This window comes from Nematostella vectensis, chromosome 5 (genome assembly GCF_932526225.1).
Source record: "Nematostella vectensis chromosome 5, jaNemVect1.1, whole genome shotgun sequence".
Lineage (NCBI taxonomy): Eukaryota > Metazoa > Cnidaria > Anthozoa > Actiniaria > Edwardsiidae > Nematostella > Nematostella vectensis.
In genome coordinates this window covers 11003346-11027318 of record NC_064038.1, presented here as the reverse complement: position 1 = coordinate 11027318, position 23973 = coordinate 11003346, and the positions used below count along the sequence as shown (strand labels likewise).

The window sequence follows — 23973 nt, the reverse complement described above, 5'->3', positions numbered from 1 at the left end:
TTCCACACTCTGTACCTCCCACCTTCACCCTAATCATTCCACACTCTGTACCTCCTACCACCACCTTCATCCTTAATCCTTCCACAATCTGTACCTCCCACCCTCACCTTCATCCTTATCCTTCCACACTCTGTACCTCAAATCCTCACCTTCACCCTAACCCTTCAAAACTCTGTACCACACACCCCCACCTTCACCCTAATCCTTCCACACTCTGTACCTCCTACCCCTACCCTCACCCTTATCCTTCCACACTCTGTACCTCCCACCTACACCTTCATCCTAATCCTTCCACACTCTGTACCTCCCACCTTCACCCTAATCCTTCCACACTCTGTACCTCCCATCCCCACCCTCACCCTAATCCTTCAACATTCTGTACCTCCCACCTTCACCCTAATCCTTCCACACTCTGTACTTCCCGACTACACCTTCATCCTAATCCTTCCACACTCTGTACCTCCCACCTTCACCCTAATCCTTCCACACTCTGTACCGCCCATCCCCACCCTCACCCTTACCCTAATCCTTCAACACTCTGTACCTCCCACCTTGACCTTCACCCTAATCCTTCCACACTGTACCTCCCATCCCCACCCTCACCCTTATCCTTCCAAACTCTGTACCTCCCATCCCCACCCCCACCCTCACCCTAATCCTTCCACACTCTGTACCTCCCACCCCAACCTTTTACCCTAATCCTTCCACACTCTGTACCTCCAGCCCCCACCTTCACCCTAATCCTTCCACACTCTGTACCTCCCACCCCCACCTTCATCCTAATCCTTCAACACTCTGTACCTCCCACCCCCACCTTCACCCTAATCCTTCCACACTCTGTACATCCCACCCCCGCCTTCACCCTAATCCTTTCACACTCTGTACCTCCCGACTACACCTTCATCCTAATCCTTCCACACTCTGTACCTCCCACCTTCACCCTAATCCTTCCACACTCTGTACCGCCCATCCCCACCCTCACCCTTACCCTAATCCTTCAACACTCTGTACCTCCCACCTTGACCTTCACACTAATCCTTCCACACTCTGTACCTGCCAACCCCACCCTCACCCTTATCCTTCCACACTCTGTACCTCCCACCTTCACCCTAATCCTTCCACACTCTGTACCTCCCAGCCCCTCCTTCACCCTAATCCTTCCACACTCTGTACCTCCTATCCCCACCTTCGCCCTTATCCTTCCACACTCTGTACCTCCCACCTACACCTTCATCCTAATCCTTCCACACTCTGTACCTCCCACCCCCACCACCTTCACCATAATCCTTCCACACTCTGTACGTCACACCCCCATCTTCACCCTAATCCTTCCACACTCTGTACCTCCCACCCCCACCTTCACCCTAATCCTTCCACACTCTGTACCCACGACCCACACCTTCACCCTAATCCTTCCATACTCTATACATCCCACCCACACCCACATTTTCACCCTGATCCTCCCACACTCTATACCTCCCACCCCTACCTTCGCCCTAATCCTTCCACACTCTGTACCTCCCACCTCCACCCTTATCCTTCCACATTCTGTACCTCCAACCCCCACCTTTCGTCCTAATCCTTCCACACTCTGTACCTCCCACCCCCACCTTTTACCCTAATCCTTCCACACTCTGTACCTCCCTCCCCCACCTTTCACCCTAATCCTTCCACACTCTGTACCTCCCACCCCCACCTTTCACCCTAATCCTTCCACAATCTGTACCTCCCACCCCCACCTTTCACCCTAATCCTTCCACACTCTGTACCTCCCACCCTCACCCTTATCCTTCCACACTCTGTACCTCCCACCCCCACCTTTCACCCTAATCCTTCCACACTCTGTACCTCCCATCACCACCTTCACCCTTATCCTTCCAAACTCTGTACCTCCCATCGCCACCTTCACCCTAATTTTTCCACACTCTGTACCTCCCAGCCTCACCCTTATCCTTCTACACTCTGTACGTCTCACCCCCACCTTCACCCTAATCCTTCCACACTCTGTACGTCTCACCCACACATTTCACCCTAATCCTTCCACACTCTGTACCTCCCACCCCCACCCTCAACCTTTTCCTTCACACTCTGTACCTCCCACCTACACCTTCATCCTAATCTTTCCACACTCTGTACCTTCCACCCCCGCCTTCACCCTAATCCTTCCACACTCTGTACCTCCCACCCTCACCCTTATCCTTCCACACTCTGTACCTCTAACCCCCACCTTTCACCCTAATCCTTCCACACTCTGTACCTCCCACCACCACCTTTCACCCTAATCCTTCCACACTCTGTACCTCCCACCCCTACCTTCACCCTAATCCTTCCACACTCTGTACCTCCCACCCCCACCTTTCACCCTAATCATTCCACAATCTGTACCTCCCACCCCCACCTTTCACCCTAATCCTTCCACACTCTGTACCTCCTACCCTCACCCTTATCCTTCCACACTCTGTACCTCCCACCCCCACCTTTCACCCTAATCCTTCCACACTCTGTACCTCCCACCACCACCTTCACCCTTATCCTTCCAAACTCTGTACCTCCCATCCCCACCTTCACCCTAATCCTTCCACACTCTGTACCTCCTACCCCCACCTTCACCCTAATCCTTCCACACTCTGTACCTCCCACCCCCACCCCCACCTTTACCCTAATCCTTCCACACTCTGTACCTCCCACCCCCACCCTCAACCTTTTCCTTCACACTCTGTACCTCCCACCTACACCTTCATCCTAATCTTTCCACACTCTGTACCTCCCACCCCCGCCTTCACCCTAATCCTTCCACACTCTGTACCTCCCACCCTCACCCTTATCCTTCCACACTCTGTACCTCTAACCCCCACCTTTCACCCTAATCCTTCCACACTCTGTACCTCCCACCTATACCTTCATCCTAATCCTTCCACACTCTGTACCTTCCACGCCCGCCTTTACCCTAATCCTTCCACAATCTGTACCTCCCACCATCACCCTTATCCTTCCACACTCTGCACCTCCAACCACCACCTTACACCCTTATCCTTCCACAATCTCTACCTCCCACCCCCACCTTTCACCCTAATCCTTCCACACTCTGTACCTCCCACCCTCACCCTTATATTTCCACATTCTGTACCTCCCATCCCCACCTTTCACCCTAACCCTTCCACACTCTGTACCTCCCAGCCCAACCTTTCACCCTAATCCTTCCACAATCTGTACCTCCCACCCCCACCTTTCACCCTAATCCTTCCACACTCTGTACCTCCCACCCTCAACCTTATCCTTTCAAACTCTGTACGTCCCACCCACACCTTCACTTTAATCCCTCCACAATCTGTACCTCTTACTTCCACCTTCACCCTAATCCTTCCACACTCTGTACCTCCCACCCCCACCTTCACCCTAATCCTTCCACACTCTGTACCCCCCACCCATACCATCACCCTAATCCTTCCACACTCTGTACCCTCCACCCACACCTTCACCCTAATCCTTCCATACTCTATACGTCCCACCCACACCCACATCTTCACCCTAATCCTTCCACACTCTGTACCTCCCACCCCCACCTTCGCCCTAATCCTTCCACACTCTGTATGTCCCATCCCCACACCTTCACCCTAATCCTTCCACACTCTGTATTCCCCACCCACACCTTCACCCTAATCCTTCCACACTCTGTACCCCCCACCCCACCTTCACCCTAATCCTTCCGTACTCTGTACCTCCCATCCCCATCTCCACCTTCGCCCTAATCCTTCCGTACTCTGTACGTCCCACCCACACCTTCACCCTAATCCTTCCACACTCTGTACCTCCCATCCCCATCTCCACCTTCGCCCTAATCCTTCCGTACTCTGTACGTCCCACCCACACTTTCACCCTAATCCTTCCACAATCTGTATTCCCCACCCACACCTTCACCCTAATCCTTCCACACTCTGTACCTCCCACCCCACCTTTCACCCCAATCTTTCCACACTCTGTACCTCCCATCCCCACCTTCCCCCTTATCCTTCCACACTCTGTACCTCCCACCCCCACCTTCACCCTAATACTTTCACAATCTGTACCTCCCACCACCACCTTCACCATTATTTTTCCAAACTCTGTACCTCCCATCCCCACCTTCACCTCAATCCTTTTACACTCTGTACCTCCCACCCCCACCTTCACCCTGATCCTTCCACACTCTGTACCTCCCCCCCCCCCCACCTTCCCCCCCCCCAATCCTTCCACACTCTGTACCTCCCACCCCCACCCTCAACCTTATCATTCCACACTCTGTACCTCCCACCTACACCTTCATCCTAATCCTTCCACACTCTGTACCTCCCATCCCCGCCTTCACCCTAATCCTTCCACACTCTGTACCACCCACCCCCACCTTTCACCCTAATCCTTCCACAATCTGTACCTCCCACCCCCACCTTTCACCCTAATCCTTCCACACTTTGTACCTCCCACCCTCACCCTTACCCTTCCACACTCTGTACCTCCCACACCCACCTTTCACCCTAATCCTTCCACACTCTGTACCTCCCACCCCCACCCACAACCTTATCCTTCCACACTCTGTACGTCCCACCGCCACCTTTCACCCTAATCCTTCCACACTCTGTACCTCCCACCTACACCTTCATCCTAATCCTTCCACACTCTGTACCTCCCACCCTCGCCTTCACCCTAATCCTTACACACTCTGTACCTCCCACCCTCACCCTTATCCTTCCACACTCTGTACCTCCCACCCTCACCCTTATCCTTCCACACTCTGTACCTCCCACCCCCACCCACAACCTTATCCTTCCACACTCTGTACGTCCCACCGCCACCTTTCACCCTAATCCTTCCACACTCTGTACCTCCCACCTACACCTTCATCCTAATCCTTCCACACTCTGTACCTCCCACCCCCGCCTTCACCCTAATCCTTCCACACTCTGTACCTCCCACCCTCACCCTTATCCTTCCACACTCTGTACCTCTAACCCCCACCTTTCACCCTAATCCTTCCACACTCTGTACCTCCCACCTATACCTTCATCCTAATCCTTCCACACTCTGTACCTTCCACGCCCGCCTTTACCCTAATCCTTCCACAATCTGTACCTCCCACCATCACCCTTATCCTTCCACACTCTGCACCTCCAACCACCACCTTACACCCTTATCCTTCCACAATCTCTACCTCCCACCCCCACCTTTCACCCTAATCCTTCCACACTCTGTACCTCCCACCCTCACCCTTATATTTCCACATTCTGTACCTCCCATCCCCACCTTTCACCCTAACCCTTCCACACTCTGTACCTCCCAGCCCAACCTTTCACCCTAATCCTTCCACAATCTGTACCTCCCACCCCCACCTTTCACCCTAATCCTTCCACACTCTGTACCTCCCACCCTCAACCTTATCCTTTCAAACTCTGTACGTCCCACCCACACCTTCACTTTAATCCCTCCACAATCTGTACCTCTTACTTCCACCTTCACCCTAATCCTTCCACACTCTGTACCTCCCACCCCCACCTTCACCCTAATCCTTCCACACTCTGTACCCCCCACCCATACCATCACCCTAATCCTTCCACACTCTGTACCCTCCACCCACACCTTCACCCTAATCCTTCCATACTCTATACGTCCCACCCACACCCACATCTTCACCCTAATCCTTCCACACTCTGTACCTCCCACCCCCACCTTCGCCCTAATCCTTCCACACTCTGTATGTCCCATCCCCACACCTTCACCCTAATCCTTCCACACTCTGTATTCCCCACCCACACCTTCACCCTAATCCTTCCACACTCTGTACCCCCCACCCCACCTTCACCCTAATCCTTCCGTACTCTGTACCTCCCATCCCCATCTCCACCTTCGCCCTAATCCTTCCGTACTCTGTACGTCCCACCCACACCTTCACCCTAATCCTTCCACACTCTGTACCTCCCATCCCCATCTCCACCTTCGCCCTAATCCTTCCGTACTCTGTACGTCCCACCCACACTTTCACCCTAATCCTTCCACAATCTGTATTCCCCACCCACACCTTCACCCTAATCCTTCCACACTCTGTACCTCCCACCCCACCTTTCACCCCAATCTTTCCACACTCTGTACCTCCCATCCCCACCTTCCCCCTTATCCTTCCACACTCTGTACCTCCCACCCCCACCTTCACCCTAATACTTTCACAATCTGTACCTCCCACCACCACCTTCACCATTATTTTTCCAAACTCTGTACCTCCCATCCCCACCTTCACCTCAATCCTTTTACACTCTGTACCTCCCACCCCCACCTTCACCCTGATCCTTCCACACTCTGTACCTCCCCCCCCCCCCACCTTCCCCCCCCCCAATCCTTCCACACTCTGTACCTCCCACCCCCACCCTCAACCTTATCATTCCACACTCTGTACCTCCCACCTACACCTTCATCCTAATCCTTCCACACTCTGTACCTCCCATCCCCGCCTTCACCCTAATCCTTCCACACTCTGTACCACCCACCCCCACCTTTCACCCTAATCCTTCCACAATCTGTACCTCCCACCCCCACCTTTCACCCTAATCCTTCCACACTTTGTACCTCCCACCCTCACCCTTACCCTTCCACACTCTGTACCTCCCACACCCACCTTTCACCCTAATCCTTCCACACTCTGTACCTCCCACCCCCACCCACAACCTTATCCTTCCACACTCTGTACGTCCCACCGCCACCTTTCACCCTAATCCTTCCACACTCTGTACCTCCCACCTACACCTTCATCCTAATCCTTCCACACTCTGTACCTCCCACCCTCGCCTTCACCCTAATCCTTACACACTCTGTACCTCCCACCCTCACCCTTATCCTTCCACACTCTGTACCTCCCACCCTCACCCTTATCCTTCCACACTCTGTACCTCCCTCCCCCACCTTTCACCCTTATCCTTCCACAATCTGTACCTCCCACCCCCACCTTTCACCCTAATCCTTCCACACTCTGTACCTCCCACCTACACCTTTCACCCTAATCCTTCCACACTCTGTATCTCCCACCCCCACCCTCAACCTTATCCTTCCACACTCTGTACGTCTCACCCACACCTTTCACCCTAATCCTTCCACACTCTGTACCTCCCAGCCTCACCCTTATCCTTCTACACTCTGTACGTCTCACCCCCACCTTCACCCTAATCCTTCCACACTCTGTACGTCTCACCCACACCTTTCACCCTAATCCTTCCACACTCTGTACCTCCCACCCTCACCCTAATCCTTTCACACTCTGTACCTCCCACCCCCACCTTTCACCCTAATCCTTCCACACTCTGTACCTCCCACCCCCACCCTCAACCTTATCCTTCCACACTCTGTACGTCTCACCCACACCTTCACCCTAATCCTTCCATACTCTATACGTCCCACCCACACCCACATCTTCACCCTAATCCTTCCACACTCTGTACCTCCCACCCCCACCTTCGCCCTAATCCTTCCACACTCTGTATGTCCCATCCCCACACCTTCACCCTAATCCTTCCACACTCTGTATTCCCCACCCACACCTTCACCCTAATCCTTCCACACTCTGTACGTCTCACCCACACCCACACCTTCACCCTAATCCTTCCACACTCTGTACGTCCCACCCACACCATCTAAAAAGGTTATTTTCTAGGTAGGTAGTCGCGGTCATCTAAAAGTGTAGCGTTGTTGCGGCCATATTATAGGTAGTTGCGGTCATTTTCTAGGTATTTGCGTTCATTTTATATGTAATTGTGGTCAGCTTTTAGGTAGTCGCGGTCATTTTTTAGTAGTCGCCGTCGCCTTTTGGGTAGTCGTTTGTCATCTTCTAGTCAGTCGCGGTCAGCTTCTAGGTATTCCCAGTCATGTTCTAGGTAGTCGCCGTCGTTTTCTAGGTTTTCGCCGTCTCCTAAAAGATAGTCGCGGTCATTTTCTAGGCGGTTGCGGACATTTTCTAGGTAGTTGCGGTCATCCTCTAGGTAGTCGCGGTCATCTTTTAGCCAGTAGCTGTCATGTTCTAGGTAGTCGCGGCTGTCTAAGAGTTAGTCGCGGTCATCTAAAAGGTAGGACATTGACATTTTCTAGCCAGTCGCGGTCATCTTTTAGGTAGTTGCGGTCATCCTCTAGGTAGTCGCGGTCATCTTCTAGCCAGTCGCGGTCATGTTCTAGGTAGTCGCGGCCATCTTAGAGTTAGTCGCGGTCATCTTAAGGTAGGACATTGTCATCTTCTAGCCAGTCTAGGTCTTCTTCTAGCCAGTCGCGGTCATATAAGAGGTAGTCGCAGTCATCCAAAAAGTAGGGACATGGTCATCTTCTAAGAAGTCGCGGTTTTCTTCTAGGTAGTCGCGGTTATCTTCTAGGTAGTCTCGGCCATCTTCTAGGTAATCACAGTCATCTTCTAGGTAGCCACGGTCACTTTGTAGTCAGTGGCGGTCATTTTCTAGGTTTTGCGGTCATCTAACAGGTCGTCGCGGTCATCCAAAGGTAGGACATAGTCATGATATAAGTTTTACATCTTAGGTATTTTCGGTCTCTTGTGAAGACGCGGCAGGTGCGACACGGCTGCTGAACATCCGGCTTGGCAGGCAAGCTGCGTCCATCACAGCCTTTCTGATCTGCTCGCTTGTCTTGAGCCAAATAAAGGGGTTGATGGCTCCATTTGCCAGTAACAGCATCTCACACCAGGGCGAGGTCATCAGGGACAGGTTTGTCCCAAAGTAGAAGAGCAAGGCATCAATAATCATCGGCAGGTACGATATCGCCAACGCGATTACGGAGTACGCCACTGTGATGGACACTCGCTTCTCGATGGCCGCCTGCGTCTGCTGTGCACTGGTCAGCGCACCGATATTACTGCCATGCGCCTTGATGCTACGATAGACGTTGATCTGAATGTAGATGATGATCAGACATGTGAGGCCGAATTGGATCAAAACCAGAAGATAACGCTGGTCTTTGTTCATCACAAAGGTTGCGAGGTAGCTTAACACAACACTGTAAATCCAGCCCACCCCAATCGCTATGTACGCGCGCTTGCGGGTGAATATCACGCGGTATTTACTAGCGCGTCGTACCGCAAGCCATCGGTCAATAGACACCATCACCCAAGTTGCGAGGGAAACGCAGCGATAGAGAAAGACGGTGAATGGGCGGATATCATCTGCAGCGGACTTGTAGCAGTGATTGTCTTGGACGAGAAAGTTAATGGAGCGGAAGATACCATTTGGCTGCAGGATTGAGGCGATCACGAGGTCCTTGATGCAGATGTTTCCGAGGAGGAGTGTAGACGGGGTGCGGATTCTGTTGTTCTTGATGATAGCGATAAGGATGAGGATATTAAAGGCCATCTGCGCCCCCAAGAAGATCATGTTAAGCATAGGGACGGTAACATGAGTGATATACAGGTATTTTTCCAGGAAATCCACCGTTAGCCATGTTTGCACGTAGCACTTGGGTCTCGGGATGTCTGTGGCGGACATGGCGGAGTTTCTACATGAAAAAATAAGATTGAGTCAGGGGTGGATTCCGGTTATCAAAATGGAGGGTTGATAATGGCCGGATAAACGGCTTATAACTGGTCAAGTGGTTCTTGGTAGGTCACTACATAGATCTTACAATACTTAACGCTGAATTGGATTTGTTTGTTTGTAATAATTTGAAAAAAAAACACAAAAAGGACAAAGTTTAAGCTGATTGAGGACAGTCATCAACTTAATGTGGGGCGTATTGAGCAATCCTTCCACACTCTGTACCTCCCTCCCCCACCTTTCACCCTTATCCTTCCACAATCTGTACCTCCCACCCCCACCTTTCACCCTAATCCTTCCACACTCTGTACCTCCCACCTACACCTTTCACCCTAATCCTTCCACACTCTGTATCTCCCACCCCACCCTCAACCTTATCCTTCCACACTCTGTACGTCTCACCCACACCTTTCACCCTAATCCTTCCACACTCTGTACCTCCCAGCCTCACCCTTATCCTTCTACACTCTGTACGTCTCACCCCCACCTTGCACCCTAATCCTTCCACACTCTGTACCTCCCACCCTCACCCTAATCCTTCCACACTCTGTACCTCCCACCCCCACCTTTCACCCTAATCCTTTCACACTCTGTACCTACCACCCCCACCCTCAACCTTATCCTTCCACACTCTGTACGTCTCACCCACACCTTCACCCTAATCCTTCCACCCTCTGTACCTCCACCCCCACCTTTCACCCTAATCCTTCCACACTCTGTACCTCCCACCCCCACCCTCAACCTTATCCTTCCACACTCTGTACGTCTCACCCACACCTTTCACCCTAATCCTTCCACACTCTGTATCTCCCACCCTCACCCTAATCCTTCCACACTCTGTACGTCTCACCCACACCCACACCTTCACCCTAATCCTTCCACACTCTGTACGTCCCACCCACACCATCTAAAAAGGTTATTTTCTAGGTAGGTAGTCGCGGTCATCTAAAAGTGTAGCGTTGTTGCGGCCATATTCTAGGTAGTTGCGGTCATTTTCTAGGTATTTGCGTTCATTTTATATGTAATTGTGGTCAGCTTTTAGGTAGTCGCGGTCATTTTTTAGTAGTCGCCGTCGCCTTTTGGGTAGTCGTTTGTCATCTTCTAGTCAGTCGCGGTCAGCTTCTAGGTATTCCCAGTCATGTTCTAGGTAGTCGCCGTCGTTTTCTAGGTTTTCGCAGTCTCCTAAAAGATAGTCGCGGTCATTTTCTAGGCGGTTGCGGACATCTTCTAGGTAGTTGCGGTCATCCTCTAGGTAGTCGCGGTCATCTTCTAGCCAGTAGCTGTCATGTTCTAGGTAGTCGCGGCTGTCTAAGAGTTAGTCGCGGTCATCTAAAAGGTAGGACATTGACATCTTCTAGCCAGTCGCGGTCATCTTTTAGGTAGTTGCGGTCATCCTCTAGGTAGTCGCGGTCATCTTCTAGCCAGTCGCGGTCATGTTCTAGGTAGTCGCGGCCATCTTAGAGTTAGTCGCGGTCATCTTAAGGTAGGACATTGTCATCTTCTAGCCAGTCTAGGTCTTCTTCTAGCCAGTCGCGGTCATATAAGAGGTAGTCGCAGTCATCCAAAAAGTAGGGACATGGTCATCTTCTAAGAAGTCGCGGTTTTCTTCTAGGTAGTCGCGGTTATCTTCTAGGTAGTCTCGGCCATCTTCTAGGTAATCACAGTCATCTTCTAGGTAGCCACGGTCACTTTGTAGTCATTGGCGGTCATTTTCTAGGTTTTGCGGTCATCTAACAGGTCGTCGCGGTCATCCAAAGGTAGGACATAGTCATGATATAAGTTTTACATCTTAGGTATTTTCGGTCTCTTGTGAAGACGCGGCAGGTGCGACACGGCTGCTGAACATCCAGCTTGGCAGGCTAGCTGCGTCCTTCACAGCCTTTCTCATCTGCTCGCTTGTCTTGAGCCAAATAAAGGGGTTGATGGCTCCATTTGCCAGTAACAGCATCTCACACCAGGGCGAGGTCATCAAGGACAGGTTTGTCCCAAAGTAGAAAAGCAAGGCATCAATAATCATCGGCAGGTACGATATCGCCAACGCGATTACGAAGTACGCCACAGTGATGGACACTCGCTCCTCGATGGCCGCCTGCGTCTGCTGTGCACTGGTCAGCGCACCGATATTACTGCCATGCGCCTTGATGCTACGATAGACGTTGATCTGTATGTAGATGATGATCAGACATGTGAGGCCGAATTGGATGAAAACCAGAAGATAACGCTGGTCTTTGTTCATCACAAAGGTTGCGAGGTAGCTTAACACAACACTGTAAATCCAGCCTACCCCAATCGCTATGTACGCGCGCTTGCGGGTGAATATCACACGGTATTTACTAGCGCGTCGTATCGCAAGCCATCGGTCAATAGACACCATCACCCAACTTGCGAGGGAAACGCAGCGATAGAGAAAGACGGTGAATGGGCGGATATCATCTGCAGCGGACTTGTAGCAGTGATTGTCTTGGACGAGAAAGTTAATGGAGCGGAAGATACCATTTGGCTGCAGGATTGAGGCGATCACGAGGTCCTTGATGCAGATGTTTCCGAGGAGGAGTGTAGACGGGGTGCGGATTCTGTTGTTCTTGATGATAGCGATAAGGATGAGGATATTAAAGGCCATCTGCGCCCCCAAGAAGATCATGTTAAGCATAGGGACGGTAACATGAGTGATATACAGGTATTTTTCCAGGAAATCCACCGTTAGCCATGTTTGCACGTAGCACTTGGGTCTCGGGATGTCTGTGGCGGACATGGCGGAGTTTCTACATGAAAAAATAAGATTGAGTCAGGGGTGGATTCCGGTTATCAAAATGGAGGGTTGATAATGGCCGGATAAACGGCTTATAACTGGTCAAGTGGTTCTTGGTAGGTCACTACATAGATCTTACAATACTTAACGCTGAATTGGATTTGTTTGTTTGTGATAATTTGAAAAAAAAAATACAAAAAGGACAAAGTTTAAGCTGATTGAGGACAGTCATCAACTTAATGTGGGGCGTATTGAGCAAAGTGTTTGACGCATCTAACACATTACATTGCCTGCGCTGGAAATACTCCCCCACTATATGACGATACCGTGAGCCCTAATCAAGGGCCAGGAAACAAGTTTGTCAGGCGATAATTGCGAAACGCTTTCTGTGTTTAAATAAGAAACGTTCAAGTTATGTTGCGAAGCTCTACTTCCATGGAACACGAGACGACGCCGGCATGCTATCCTTACCGTGCCCGAATAGCAAACCTTGCCTGGTTCAGGACTGCTGGTTTCTATAATAATAAACTACCTGGCAATTCAGTTTTTTTCTACTATGTCTTTTTGTTGTACCATCTGGACAACGTTAAAAAGTGTTAGCGGTATACAACTCATGACAAAATTGGCATTAAATAATTTCCCCCTTACTTTCTAGTCGATAACTTATTGATTTTGTTTTCTTTTTTTCTCTTTCAAGCGTTATGCACATTGAAAAAATCAAGTAAAAGTCGCTTTCGAGTTTTGCTTTTCCATTAAAAAGTATGAACTAACTTATGAATTGACCAAACTTACCGGTCGTTACCAACAAGTTCTTACCAAGACTGAATTCCTTGATAACTGCCAACTATCCTCCCTGGCAGAATATGGACTTACTTATTCCTGCAGCGTTGGCATGGAAGACAACCCATTTGTCTTCAAAACAGGAACTTTTACTGTAATAAAATAAAAAGAAAAGAAAAACATTAATGGTAATAATACCGTCTTCGTTAACAAATAGAATTCCTAGGCATTGTTATAAGTGATTTTTCCTAATTGCACATCCAATTTGGCTTTTTTTAAGGCCTACGTAGTCGGATGTCACAAAACAAAAAGCAAAATTTTCATTATTATTTCATGGTATAAGTAATGACATAAATTTTCCCGTAAGCAATGCACACTTTTTTTTCATAAGAACGTCTAATTATGAGGCTGGGCCGTTCTGTTTTGGGGGACAATTTAAGGCTGAATATGTTCTTAACGATGTTCTTAAATTGTAGTGCATATAAGAATATAATATTCAATGATTTATTAGGAAGAGAATTACACTAATGATCAATAGCAATAATAAGGTTGTTGACAACCTTTTAGTTCAAATGATTTTACTTTTGCTTAAAGGACAGTACATTGGCGTAAATCTTTGTAATTTTGGCTCAAATGACTGCGTATTTCTCGGTAATGAAAATAAAGGTGTAATATAAGCACAATTTGATTCTGCATTTCAGAACGCATCAGGACTAAAAAATTTTTTTTTCTTCTATCCGAGCCTGAGCATGTTCTTAATTTGGTGAAATATCAGGCTGGACGTTCTTATAAAAAAAGGTTCTTATAAAAAAAAGAGTGTATACTCATAAAAATTATCTTATGCGGTACTCCTTAGAAACTTGGAACATTTAATACCAAATTTGATCGATTTAAGATACCTAGTCATCGGCGTCTGCTTTTAGCAAAATCTTAGACTATGGTTTAATCTAAAGTCTTCATAAAGCTTTGGCAACAATTAAGTTTTAAGCTTATGAGGCCGATTATTATTATGATGCCGCACAAGTTCAACACAATTTGAATGCTTATTTGCGATAAGAGTGAGCTCTAAAATCCAAACAAGAAAAACAGACTAATGTTGTAAGCCCCATTTCTCCTCTTTAGTTTATTCAGGGAGTGATCATAGCAGATCTTCGTCATCCCCATTGCTGATGTTCCCAAGGACCACATATAACTTTGCCCTAGAAATATATGGCCTGTATGTTTAGCTTTTTCAATTAATTGTTCTTTCTAGCGGTCTTTATTTTTCACATTTTTCCCCGCATTCATTTTGTCATTAATGACGTCACTGGAATGCTACCTAATAAATAAATGAATAGATAAATATATATATTTGAAGTTTATTTCTAAAATTCCAGCTGAGAAATGTTGATTTTTTTTTGCGTGTTGATTTTTTTTGTAACAGTTGTATACTGTATAACGGTGCCCAACATTTCCAGATTTCCAGATGCTAGATCGACCATCGAACTGTGACCGGGTGGATTAAAGATCGGTTCTTAGGATTATTCGGAGGCAGGGAGAGCGAACTCAGGACGTCTTCTCGCAACAAATGCCAGGACAGCACTAATTTATTACAACACAATAACTATACGAGTACGCTAACTAAAAGAAAAACAATTACACAGCTAAAGAATTCCAAAACTTCACTTGGTTACAGTACCAACTGATACCCTACAAGACGGTTCCATATCCCCGTATCTCCATTTTTTTTATTCCTTTTTTATTTTATTTTTTTTTTTCAATTTACAGATTTAAGCATAAAACAGATTTGGACCTCTTCATTCTGTACCTTGGCTGTCTATCGGGCCCGTACCCAGGGGGGTGCCCGTGCAGGGGGTACGTTCGCACCCCTCAAAAGGGCGGAAAGTCCACTTCCGGTTAGCAAAAGACATTCTATAAAGACGCTATATTATTTTCGGGGTGGTCAGATTCTTTATCAGAAAACTCCACCCCCCCCCCCCCTTGACGGCTCCGGCTCACGTAGCATCTTTTATAGCAATTGCTCTGCTAAGATTGTATTTTATTGTCATCCATGTATTATATTCTTTTTTTTTTTCCATTGCATAGCGAAAAACTAAGTTACATGACTTGTGCCTTGGTCCAAATATCTATATATTAAACAAAATGGAGGTCCTTTTTTCTTTAACATAAGTAGATAAAAAGCATTGATATTATAAAGGGGAATATTGAACAGTTGAAGCCCTTGCTCGTTTGTGTCACATGCTATTATGTCCTGTTTACGCGTAACAATCCTTACGCGACAATCTCCAATTATTTTTAACGGAAAACGGGGAGATATTTCCAGATTTTAAAACCAGTGTGTCTATTGGAAGCGTCTTCGAGGGTGTTGCAGATAATTTAGATTCTAATAGGTTATTTTTGCCTTTTTTTGATTAAGGTTTAGGAATTGGCGAATTCAAATCAGAAGTAAAGATAGCTCATGCCCAGTTGTTGTTGTAGGATGTGTTATGATCCTCTAACGTGGATAAAAAGCGGATTTAGAACACCCCCTAAAAGGGATATTAGTTGTAGAATTTTAATATATATTTATAGATTTGGGCATTGCCTAAAAGCAATGCCCAAACTCCAAACGACCAAATCTTTGCTTATTTTCTCCTAATAATTTAAGAAAATATCTACATGACACATAACATGTTTAGTTGTCATACGATGTTTCGGCGGCAGGGTAGATTTACTTTAGTGGCATCATCGATGACGTCACGTGACCATCTCATTGTACCCCCACTTGAAACGTACATGACACCTACCAGGTTTGGTTGTCGTACGTTTGGTTGTCGTTTCTTCCATGAAATAAATATATATTTTTTTATTTTGTTGACGTCAGCATATTTTTGCTTGAAATGACGTCATTAACGACGTCAAAAATCACACGACCATATTATTTCACAACCCTGTTGGTATATACCAAGTTTGGATGGCATATGATGTTAGGAGATAACATAAATATAGATATGACATCGGGATAGTTTTGCTTAGTGACGCCATCGATGACGTCACAAAAACGTGGCCATATTGTTGCATCCCCCTTGACACACACATGACACATACCAAGTTTGGTTGTCATATGAAGTGACGTCATGGATGACGTCACGCATCACGTGACCACATCTTGGCACACCCCTTGACACACACATGACACATACCAAGTTTGGTTGTCATATGAAGTGACGTCATGGATGACGTCACGCATCACGTGACCACATCTTGGCACACCCCTTGACACACACATGACACATACCAAGTTTGGTTGTCATATGAAGTGACGTCATGGATGACGTCACGCATCACGTGACCACATCTTGGCACACCCCTTGACACACACATGACACATACCAAGTTTGGTTGTCATATGAAGTGACGTCATGGATGACGTCACGCATCACGTGACCATATCCTGGCACCGCCCTTGACACACACATGACACCTACCAAGTTTGGTTGTTATACGATGTCCTTCGTGAAATATAAATATTTTTTTGTTTTGATGACTTCAGCATATTCTTGCTTCTAGTGACGTTAAATGCGAAGATATTGGCCCGGAATCCGAGGAAAAAGTGTCCAAAGACCGAAGCTAGCAAGTTGAGGAAGACTACAGTATTCATGTCTTGAATTTGTATTACAGTATTCTAAGGCTTCTAGAGCCATTCAAGAGAAGCTTATTTAAAAGCGGCAAAAGCTTATCATATTTGCCGACAAGAGTAAAGCCGGGTGGCAGTCAAAGAAAGTTTGGTTGTCATACGATGTCCTTGGGGGGCGCAAGAAAACTCGAGTCGATGGGTTACCAATATTTGTTACCATATTTTTCTTGTATGCCACTTTTTCTTAGGTGTGAGGCTTAGATCCTTCCCTCTCATCCCCCCCCCCCCCTCCAAAGATTTCATATGAAGAAAACGTTGTCGTTTTGAGGTCTGGTACCGAGCAATTTTAGTTTCTTTTCAGAGGCTTTCTCCATTGACTAAAGGTGGTCACAGTCACTGTTTTTCTCTTTTGAATAGAATTCATGAAGTTTGCGAGGCACCGCAGCATTAAAAATGACAAGAATCATGCAAGTTTTCCAAATAAGGAATTTATTAGTTTCCTTATATGGAAGTGACCGCGTCTGGGAAAAACGACAAGTTTTTGCTAAATTTTCTTGATATGCCGCGCGAATTTGAGCGTTGCCGTATGGTGCTATGTAGCTAGGACAAGTGAAGAGCTTGATCTACACATTCGATAATTCTAGAGTTCAAAGACAACTAACATTCTCTCTGTCGGCTAAGGTTTGATATAATGAGGAGTTGATGGAGTTTCTTCGGAACACGTCGGCAAAAATATGACCCTTTGACCGCCTAAAGAAACTCCCGCCTACTGCCTCCCGCCATTTTCCTGTTACCACAGGAAGACCGGTTTCAAGTTTCACGGCAGTGATTTCACATAAGCCGCTAAGCTTCATTTAAAGGGAATTCTTATTCGATTGCTATGGCATGTATACTTTACTCAGCGTTAATGTATTTGTTTGAAACTGGATAAAGATGAACTGACTAAATTGTACTGTCAAATTTGTACAGAGGTTACGTCATTGTGGTACCCAGTTCTCCGAGCTTGACAACATCTGCGCGGTTTTTGTTGGTAGCATTGAAATATCAACACAAAGACACCTCGCGGTCGGAGTTACAGATACGATCGACAAAAATGGCTACACTTTCTGTAGTCCCCCTATCGAAAACTACCCAAGACACTAGTTATGTGGACATCGAAGAAGACTGCTTAGCCAAAGATACTTTACAAGTGTTGAATTCCATGCGAACTCACGCAGAACTTTGCGACGTAACATTGCTAGCAGGCGATCGGAAAATTCCCGCTCATAGAGCCATACTAGCTGCAAGTAGCCCGTACTTTAGAGCTATGTTTTTGTCTGGTTTTGTTGAGGCAAAGGAAGAGAGCGTTACAGTCAAGGAAGTCGCTTTTGATGCTTTGGAAAGTGCAATCGATTACTTTTATACGGCTAAACTTCGCCTGGATTGCGATAATGTCGAAGATATTCTCAAAGTTTGTGTTGTTCTAAGGTTGGATGGCCTCGTGGATCACTGTGAGATGTTCCTACGCCGTAACATGACGCCGTCCAACTGCCTCGGGCTTCAGTCCTTGGCGAGACTTTTCTGCCTTGATGGACTTAGCGAACACGCTAACCGATTTGCTTTATGGCATTTTCAGAGTGTTTACCAAGAGGAAGAATTCAACCGTGTTCCATACCAACAGTTGAAAAGCCTCGTACAAGATGACACTTTGAAAGTTCAGTCGGAAGAACAAGTTTTTCAAGCTGTTTGGAAGTGGCTTAATCACGATTTCCATGGCAGAAGTATGTTTGTCGCTGATATAATGCAGTATGTTCGATTCCCTTTGATGAATTTACACTTTTTATCTGACAATGAATTAGTCAAGCGGCTTATTAGAGAACATACTATTTGTCGCGAGCTTATCAGAGAAGCGAGAATCTATCAAAGTTCCGTAGAGTCTGGTGCTCTAGTACAGGTGGATAATTTCCGAGTTCGACCCAGAATGGCATCAGAAGAGATCTATGTTATTGGTGGTTGGTCTAACGGTCAGAAAATAAGCAGTGTTCAATGTTTTAATGTTGATACTCTAGAATGGACAGTTGTTGCTGGTATGAGCGTGGCCCACGTCAACAGAGAGGACTATTTCCGTGTTGTAGCTGTTCGCGACGAGCTGTATACGGTTAGTCGGTACAAGGTTGGAAAATACGATCCCATATCGAATAGCTGGATTCAAGCGGCAACAGGTCCCGATGTTCAATGCAAATGGGCGGGTGTTTGCGAATGGGATGGGTACATTTATGTAGTTGGTGGGCATAGTAGCATGTCAGCTAAGAGGTTTGACACCGAGAGTCTTTCATGGGAGACGTTGCCTTTGATGACCTATGCTAGGTATTACCCTGGTGTCGCTGTCCTACAGGGTCATGTTTATGCCGTGGGTGGGCTAGACCATCTCTGGGCCCCCCTGAATACTGGTGAGCGTTATGATCCGATTAAAAATCAGTGGACTGAAATATCTTCTATGACAACGGCACGGTGGAGTCTCGGTGTTGCCGTCTTAGGGGAGAAGCTCTATGCAATCGGAGGATCTGACAACAGGGAGTCCCATAGTAATAGCGTGGAGGTTTATGATCCTAGTACAAATGAGTGGAGTGAAGCTGTGGCTAACATGAACAATGGTCGCCGATGCCTGGGTGTGGCTGTTGTGAATGACCTGATCTATGTCGTAGGGGGGAGAGTCGCCAACAGTATCGAGTACTATGATAAGGATCAGAATGAATGGACAGTTGTTGGTGCTGTAAATACTAGATGTAACTTTGGGTGTGTTGCTTTAAGATTGATGTAGTGTGAAGAGTACTTCCAACACCATATCTCAAGCACATATGTAGAGGTCTAGCTTCTTTCCCCTCCTGCAAAATTTAAGATTTACTGTAGTATACAAGGATTTTCTCTCTACCACAGAAAAAAATGCTGGTTGCTGCCTATCCCTCTAGATCAAGATTTGTGAACCTAATTCTTTTCTATTAGAGGTGGTGCTTTTGAATGTTTGGATTTCAGCTACTTGTTTAAACAGGAACTATTTTATTTGTTGTGTTATTTTGAATTTTATAAGCCATGTTTTTTTGTCTAAGATTGTTTTACCATTACTCCAAAGCAGAAAAATAAGAGTATTTTGTATCTAGCGAACTCTTTAAATGTTCACTCAAGACTAACTATTTTTTTATGTATTTAGCATTACAAAGTGTATACAAATTGAAGCTAAAAATTCCCGTAACCCTAAGTTAAGAGAGGTTACCATATTTGGGATGTTTCTTCATGCAGGAATATTAACTTTAGGTCAAAGCTGTCAGTATTTTGTGACACCTGCCAGTAATTTAGGAAAAACTCAATCATCTGCAATTATTAAGCTCAAACAAGTATGGCTAAATGTTTGCTCTGTAGCATTTCTGGGCTATAGTGGCTAAATATTCAATGGATGACTTTGTTATAACCAAAAATAGTCATTTTATTGATGTATTATTTTCTTACATGGTTTTTGACCTGCAAACTGTTTGTTACATAGCAGAATCCATGAACATTGCCCTTTTTTAATCAATATAATTCTATGAATTTTTTGGGATCTGTAGATGTAATCTGTAGAACTAATATATCCTCTACAATATAGTTCCAAAATGTATGTATTATAGTATTATTACCATATATTTATCATATCTTTGGTCTGATTTTGACAACAAGAATAGTTTTTTTTTTCTTAAAGCTAAATTGTCCTAGTACTGTACCAAAACAAACTGAAACTAGGGACTTGCATAGGACCAGAACTTGTCATTTATTGAAATGGTGTATTTATATTTATTGTGAGTCTTAGTTGCTAAGCAGCATTTTAGATAGACTCTAAAAAGACTCATCAGGTATCAGGTATAAAGTTGAGTGCATCAGATCAAAAAATTATCATTTGAAGGAAAGAAACACTTTGAATCCATATTTATGACTAACTTAAAACGGAAAATCATCCTTTGTAGGAAAGGAACACTTGAATCCATATTTATGACTAACTTAAAACAAGACTAAAGTATGTTAACAAGCTATTTGTCTACAAAGGCAGATATGGAGAAATCTTTTGAAATTTCTATTGTTGGGATACTTTATTAGGGAGATAGAGGTTATAATTATATATCGAGTAGTATAATTGAAAGTAATTGAATACTAAAGAAACGGATGTCGTATTTATCACTGCAAATTAGAGATCGTTCTTTGGACGTTTACAGAAACGAATAAAATTCCGCTGCTTGATTGCTTCTCATGGTTGTTTTACTGTGTTTGTTGTTTTCTACCTGAAAGTCAATGTGGTTTCCGGAAGGAGCGCGGGACAACTGACATGATATTTGCTGCAAGGCAACTTCAGGAGAAATGTCAAGAACAAAATGTCGACCTGTATTCCACCTACGTCGACCTGACAAAAGCGTTTGATACCGTCAGTAGAGAGGGCCTCTGGAAAATAATGGCGAAGTTTGGCTGTCCCAGCAAATTCATAAACATCGTACGCCAATTACATGACGGCATGCTTGCGAGCGTCCAGGACAACGGAGAGACCTCTCATTCTTTCCCTGTCTCAAACGGAGTTAAGCAAGGATGCGTCCTTGCCCCTACTCTATTCAGTCTGTTGTTCTCAGCCATGCTGACTGACGCTTTTAAAGATGATGAGGTAGGCATCGGCATCAAGTATCGTTTCGATGGCTCTGTGTTCAATCTCAGGAGGCTTCAGGCGAAATCCAAGATCTCGGCTGATACTATAAACGACCTCTTATTCGCTGACGATTGTGCCCTCAATGCTACCTCTCAAGCAGACCTGCAACACAGCGTAGATCTGTTTTCTAGTGCCTGTAAAAACTTCGGCCTCAAAATAAACACCAAAAAGACGGAGGCTATGCATCAGCCAGCGCCTGGAAAGCCCTACACTGAACCTAACATCATCATCAATGGTCAAAAACTCAATGCTGTTGACAAATTTACCTACCTTGGCAGTACTCTCTCCAGAAACGTTGTCCTCGATGACGAAGTTACCAACAGACTCGCCATAGCAAGCGCCGCATTTGGAAGGCTTCGTAAGAACGTTTGGAAAAGGAGAGGGATAAGAACAGATACAAAGATCAAAGTGTATCGTGCCGTTGTGCTGCCTACGCTACTTTACGGGTCTGAAACCTGGACTATCTACAAGCGCCATGCGATGAAGCTAAACCATTTCCACACTACCTGTCTGAGGAAAATTCTTAATGTTCGCTGGCAAGAAAAGATCCCGGATACTGAGGTCCTTGCACGTGCAGGTCTGCCCAGCATTCACACCATCCTGAAACAGTCTCAGCTCCGCTGGGCGGGGCACGTAGCTCGTATGCCTGATGAACGGCTTCCTAAGAAACTTCTGTTTGGTGAGCTTCAGCACGGAAAACGCTGCAAAGGTGGCCAGAAGAAGAGATTTAAAGACACCCTAAAACTCTCGCTGAAAGCATTCAACATCGATCACACCTCGTGGGAGCTTCTGGCACAAAACCGTCAAGGTTGGCGCCGTGTCATTCGCAACGGTGCTGAGGCATGCGAGGCAAATTGGACAGCTGCCGCAGAGGAGCGTAGAGCCGCCAGAAAGTCTCAAGATCCCAAAGCTGCAACAATACCATGCCCTCAGTGCCCCAGGCTTTTCCGTGCACAGATTGGCCTTATTAGCCATCTGCGCACCCACAAGCGTCCTTAGTCCCGCTCAGGATGACGGTGAAAATGTAAAATTTGAACACGATGGTCCTCGTCGTAGCGACGGACAAACACATATGTTTATTCTATGGACGTGGGTGTATTTTTCTATTATTTTATCGAAGTGACATCACCAATTAAATGAGCTGAAAGGAAAGCGCTTTAAAATTTTATGTTCTCGAATAGTTAACTATCAAGCCTTGTTCCCTTTCTTGTGTGAATAACGTCTTTTTATATTTTCAGATACTTTTTCACTGGTCTTCTACACCGTCATTTTTAACTATCTTTCCCGTATATGGGTAGAGCTTCAAGGGTGGGGTGTCTGATCTATATGTGTAATTTTCACGAAGTATGGTAGCCCTTTTTATTCCATGAAAAAATAGCAAATGATATTGTGTGCTTCGGCCACAGTTTTGCCTTAGTGTATCGAGAGGAGATTCTTAATTCTATGACTGACGCGGATATGTTACCAAATTATATTCTTTAAAGAATGCCGTTTAGCTCCTACTTTATTACTGTTTACATTTGAAATAAAACGAGCCATTTGCAAGTAAACTTTAAAAACTCCATCCGGATATTGTCAAATTCTTGAGTAACACAAAATTTGGTCTCGGGCCTTTTCACGTGATGCTGGCCGAATTTTCGACCGTGTTTACACGGATCCTGTTCGTCTTTTTGGTCTAGCAAGGGGAGAACCCATGTGAACCGGACGCGTAATCGTACGAATTGTTCCCTGCTAGCATAGGCCTATTTTCTCTGTATTTCGCTTGGCTGGCGTTCCAGCGAAATACAGAGAAAAGAGACCCCTGCAGGCAGGGAATTCGAATTGTTGGGCGGTCAAAAATTCGACCGGTACCTCACCCATGGAAATGATGCTTTGGCGACTCGCCTTTCTCAAGCCCATTAGGGAAGCACGTGAACTGGTACAGTTTTTCGCGCCATGAGAATCTCAGGTATTTTTTATCTGACTGTGCGGTTGCAACGCAGTAGTATGCTGATTTTAAATCGACAAAGCACATGTAGAACTCTGGTCATCATTTCATCATCATTTCACATTCGCCTTGTTTATTGAGTCAATATTTTAAATGGTGGTAGGTTAGGTACTGATTCAGTGATTTCAGATTAAGAATCATCCTATGTGAACCGTCACGCTTAGGACGTAAAAACACTGTATGAAACCACAGGCTTACCATCCTGAGGTTGTGTGAAATTGTGTATGTAATGGCATCACGTATGATCGCCGATCGGCTTACAGAAACATCTAGTAGTTTGCTCTTGAAACGTAAATGCCCTACAATAAAGTCAAAGTAAATGAGAAATGTTTTTTGTTTACTCTTTTATAAAAAACAGGACAAATGTGATGGTTTGGGGGTTGTTTGAGAGGAATTTTAGGGGTCCCAAAAACTCCCAAACCTGTTTTTGTAGCCCTCCATCCCGTGCTGCATTGCGCGCTCTACAAAGCCCTCCATCCCGTGCTACATTGCGCGCTCTACAAAGCCCTGCATCCCGTGCTGCATTGCGCGCTCTACATAGCCCTCCAACCCGTGCTGCTTGATGAGAATAATAATGTGGAGCCTCTCCATAGTCCTTTG

The 23973-nt window shown here is 46.1% G+C and overlaps 3 protein-coding genes across 4 annotated transcripts; 1 reads left to right on the top strand and 2 right to left on the bottom strand.

Moving 5' to 3' along the window:
* Window positions 1–8531: 8531 nt before the first annotated feature.
* LOC5517678 (trace amine-associated receptor 6) lies at window positions 8532–9494 on the bottom strand. The gene has a single exon (XM_001637568.2). It carries the CDS (start codon window positions 9492–9494, stop codon window positions 8532–8534), a length of 963 nt encoding a protein of 320 aa, XP_001637618.2.
* An 885-nt stretch (window positions 9495–10379) lies between these two features.
* Window positions 10380–13212, bottom strand: LOC125563084 (trace amine-associated receptor 6-like). 2 transcript variants are annotated; one of them, XM_048727846.1, is made up of 2 exons: window positions 13084–13212; window positions 10380–12304 (listed from the first exon to the last, which is right to left on the bottom strand). In XM_048727846.1, exon 2 carries the CDS (start codon window positions 12292–12294, stop codon window positions 11332–11334), a length of 963 nt encoding a protein of 320 aa, XP_048583803.1. In that variant the 5' UTR covers window positions 12295–12304; window positions 13084–13212; the 3' UTR covers window positions 10380–11331. The 2 variants fall into 2 exon arrangements, with proteins under 2 accessions (XP_048583803.1, XP_048583804.1); XM_048727847.1 differs by having other exon boundaries at window positions 13108–13202.
* A 4434-nt stretch (window positions 13213–17646) lies between these two features.
* Window positions 17647–20937, top strand: LOC5517614 (kelch-like protein diablo). The gene has a single exon (XM_001637642.3). It carries the CDS (start codon window positions 17781–17783, stop codon window positions 19485–19487), a length of 1707 nt encoding a protein of 568 aa, XP_001637692.3. The 5' UTR covers window positions 17647–17780; the 3' UTR covers window positions 19488–20937.
* Window positions 20938–23973: the final 3036 nt, after the last annotated feature.

Excerpts from the sequence above, each read along its gene's own strand:
- LOC5517678 (XM_001637568.2), bottom strand. The coding sequence starts at position 9,494 with ATGTCCGCCACAGACATCCCGAGACCCAAGTGCTACGTGCAAACATGG.
- LOC125563084 (XM_048727846.1), bottom strand. The coding sequence starts at position 12,294 with ATGTCCGCCACAGACATCCCGAGACCCAAGTGCTACGTGCAAACATGG.
- LOC5517614 (XM_001637642.3), top strand. The coding sequence starts at position 17,781 with ATGGCTACACTTTCTGTAGTCCCCCTATCGAAAACTACCCAAGACACT.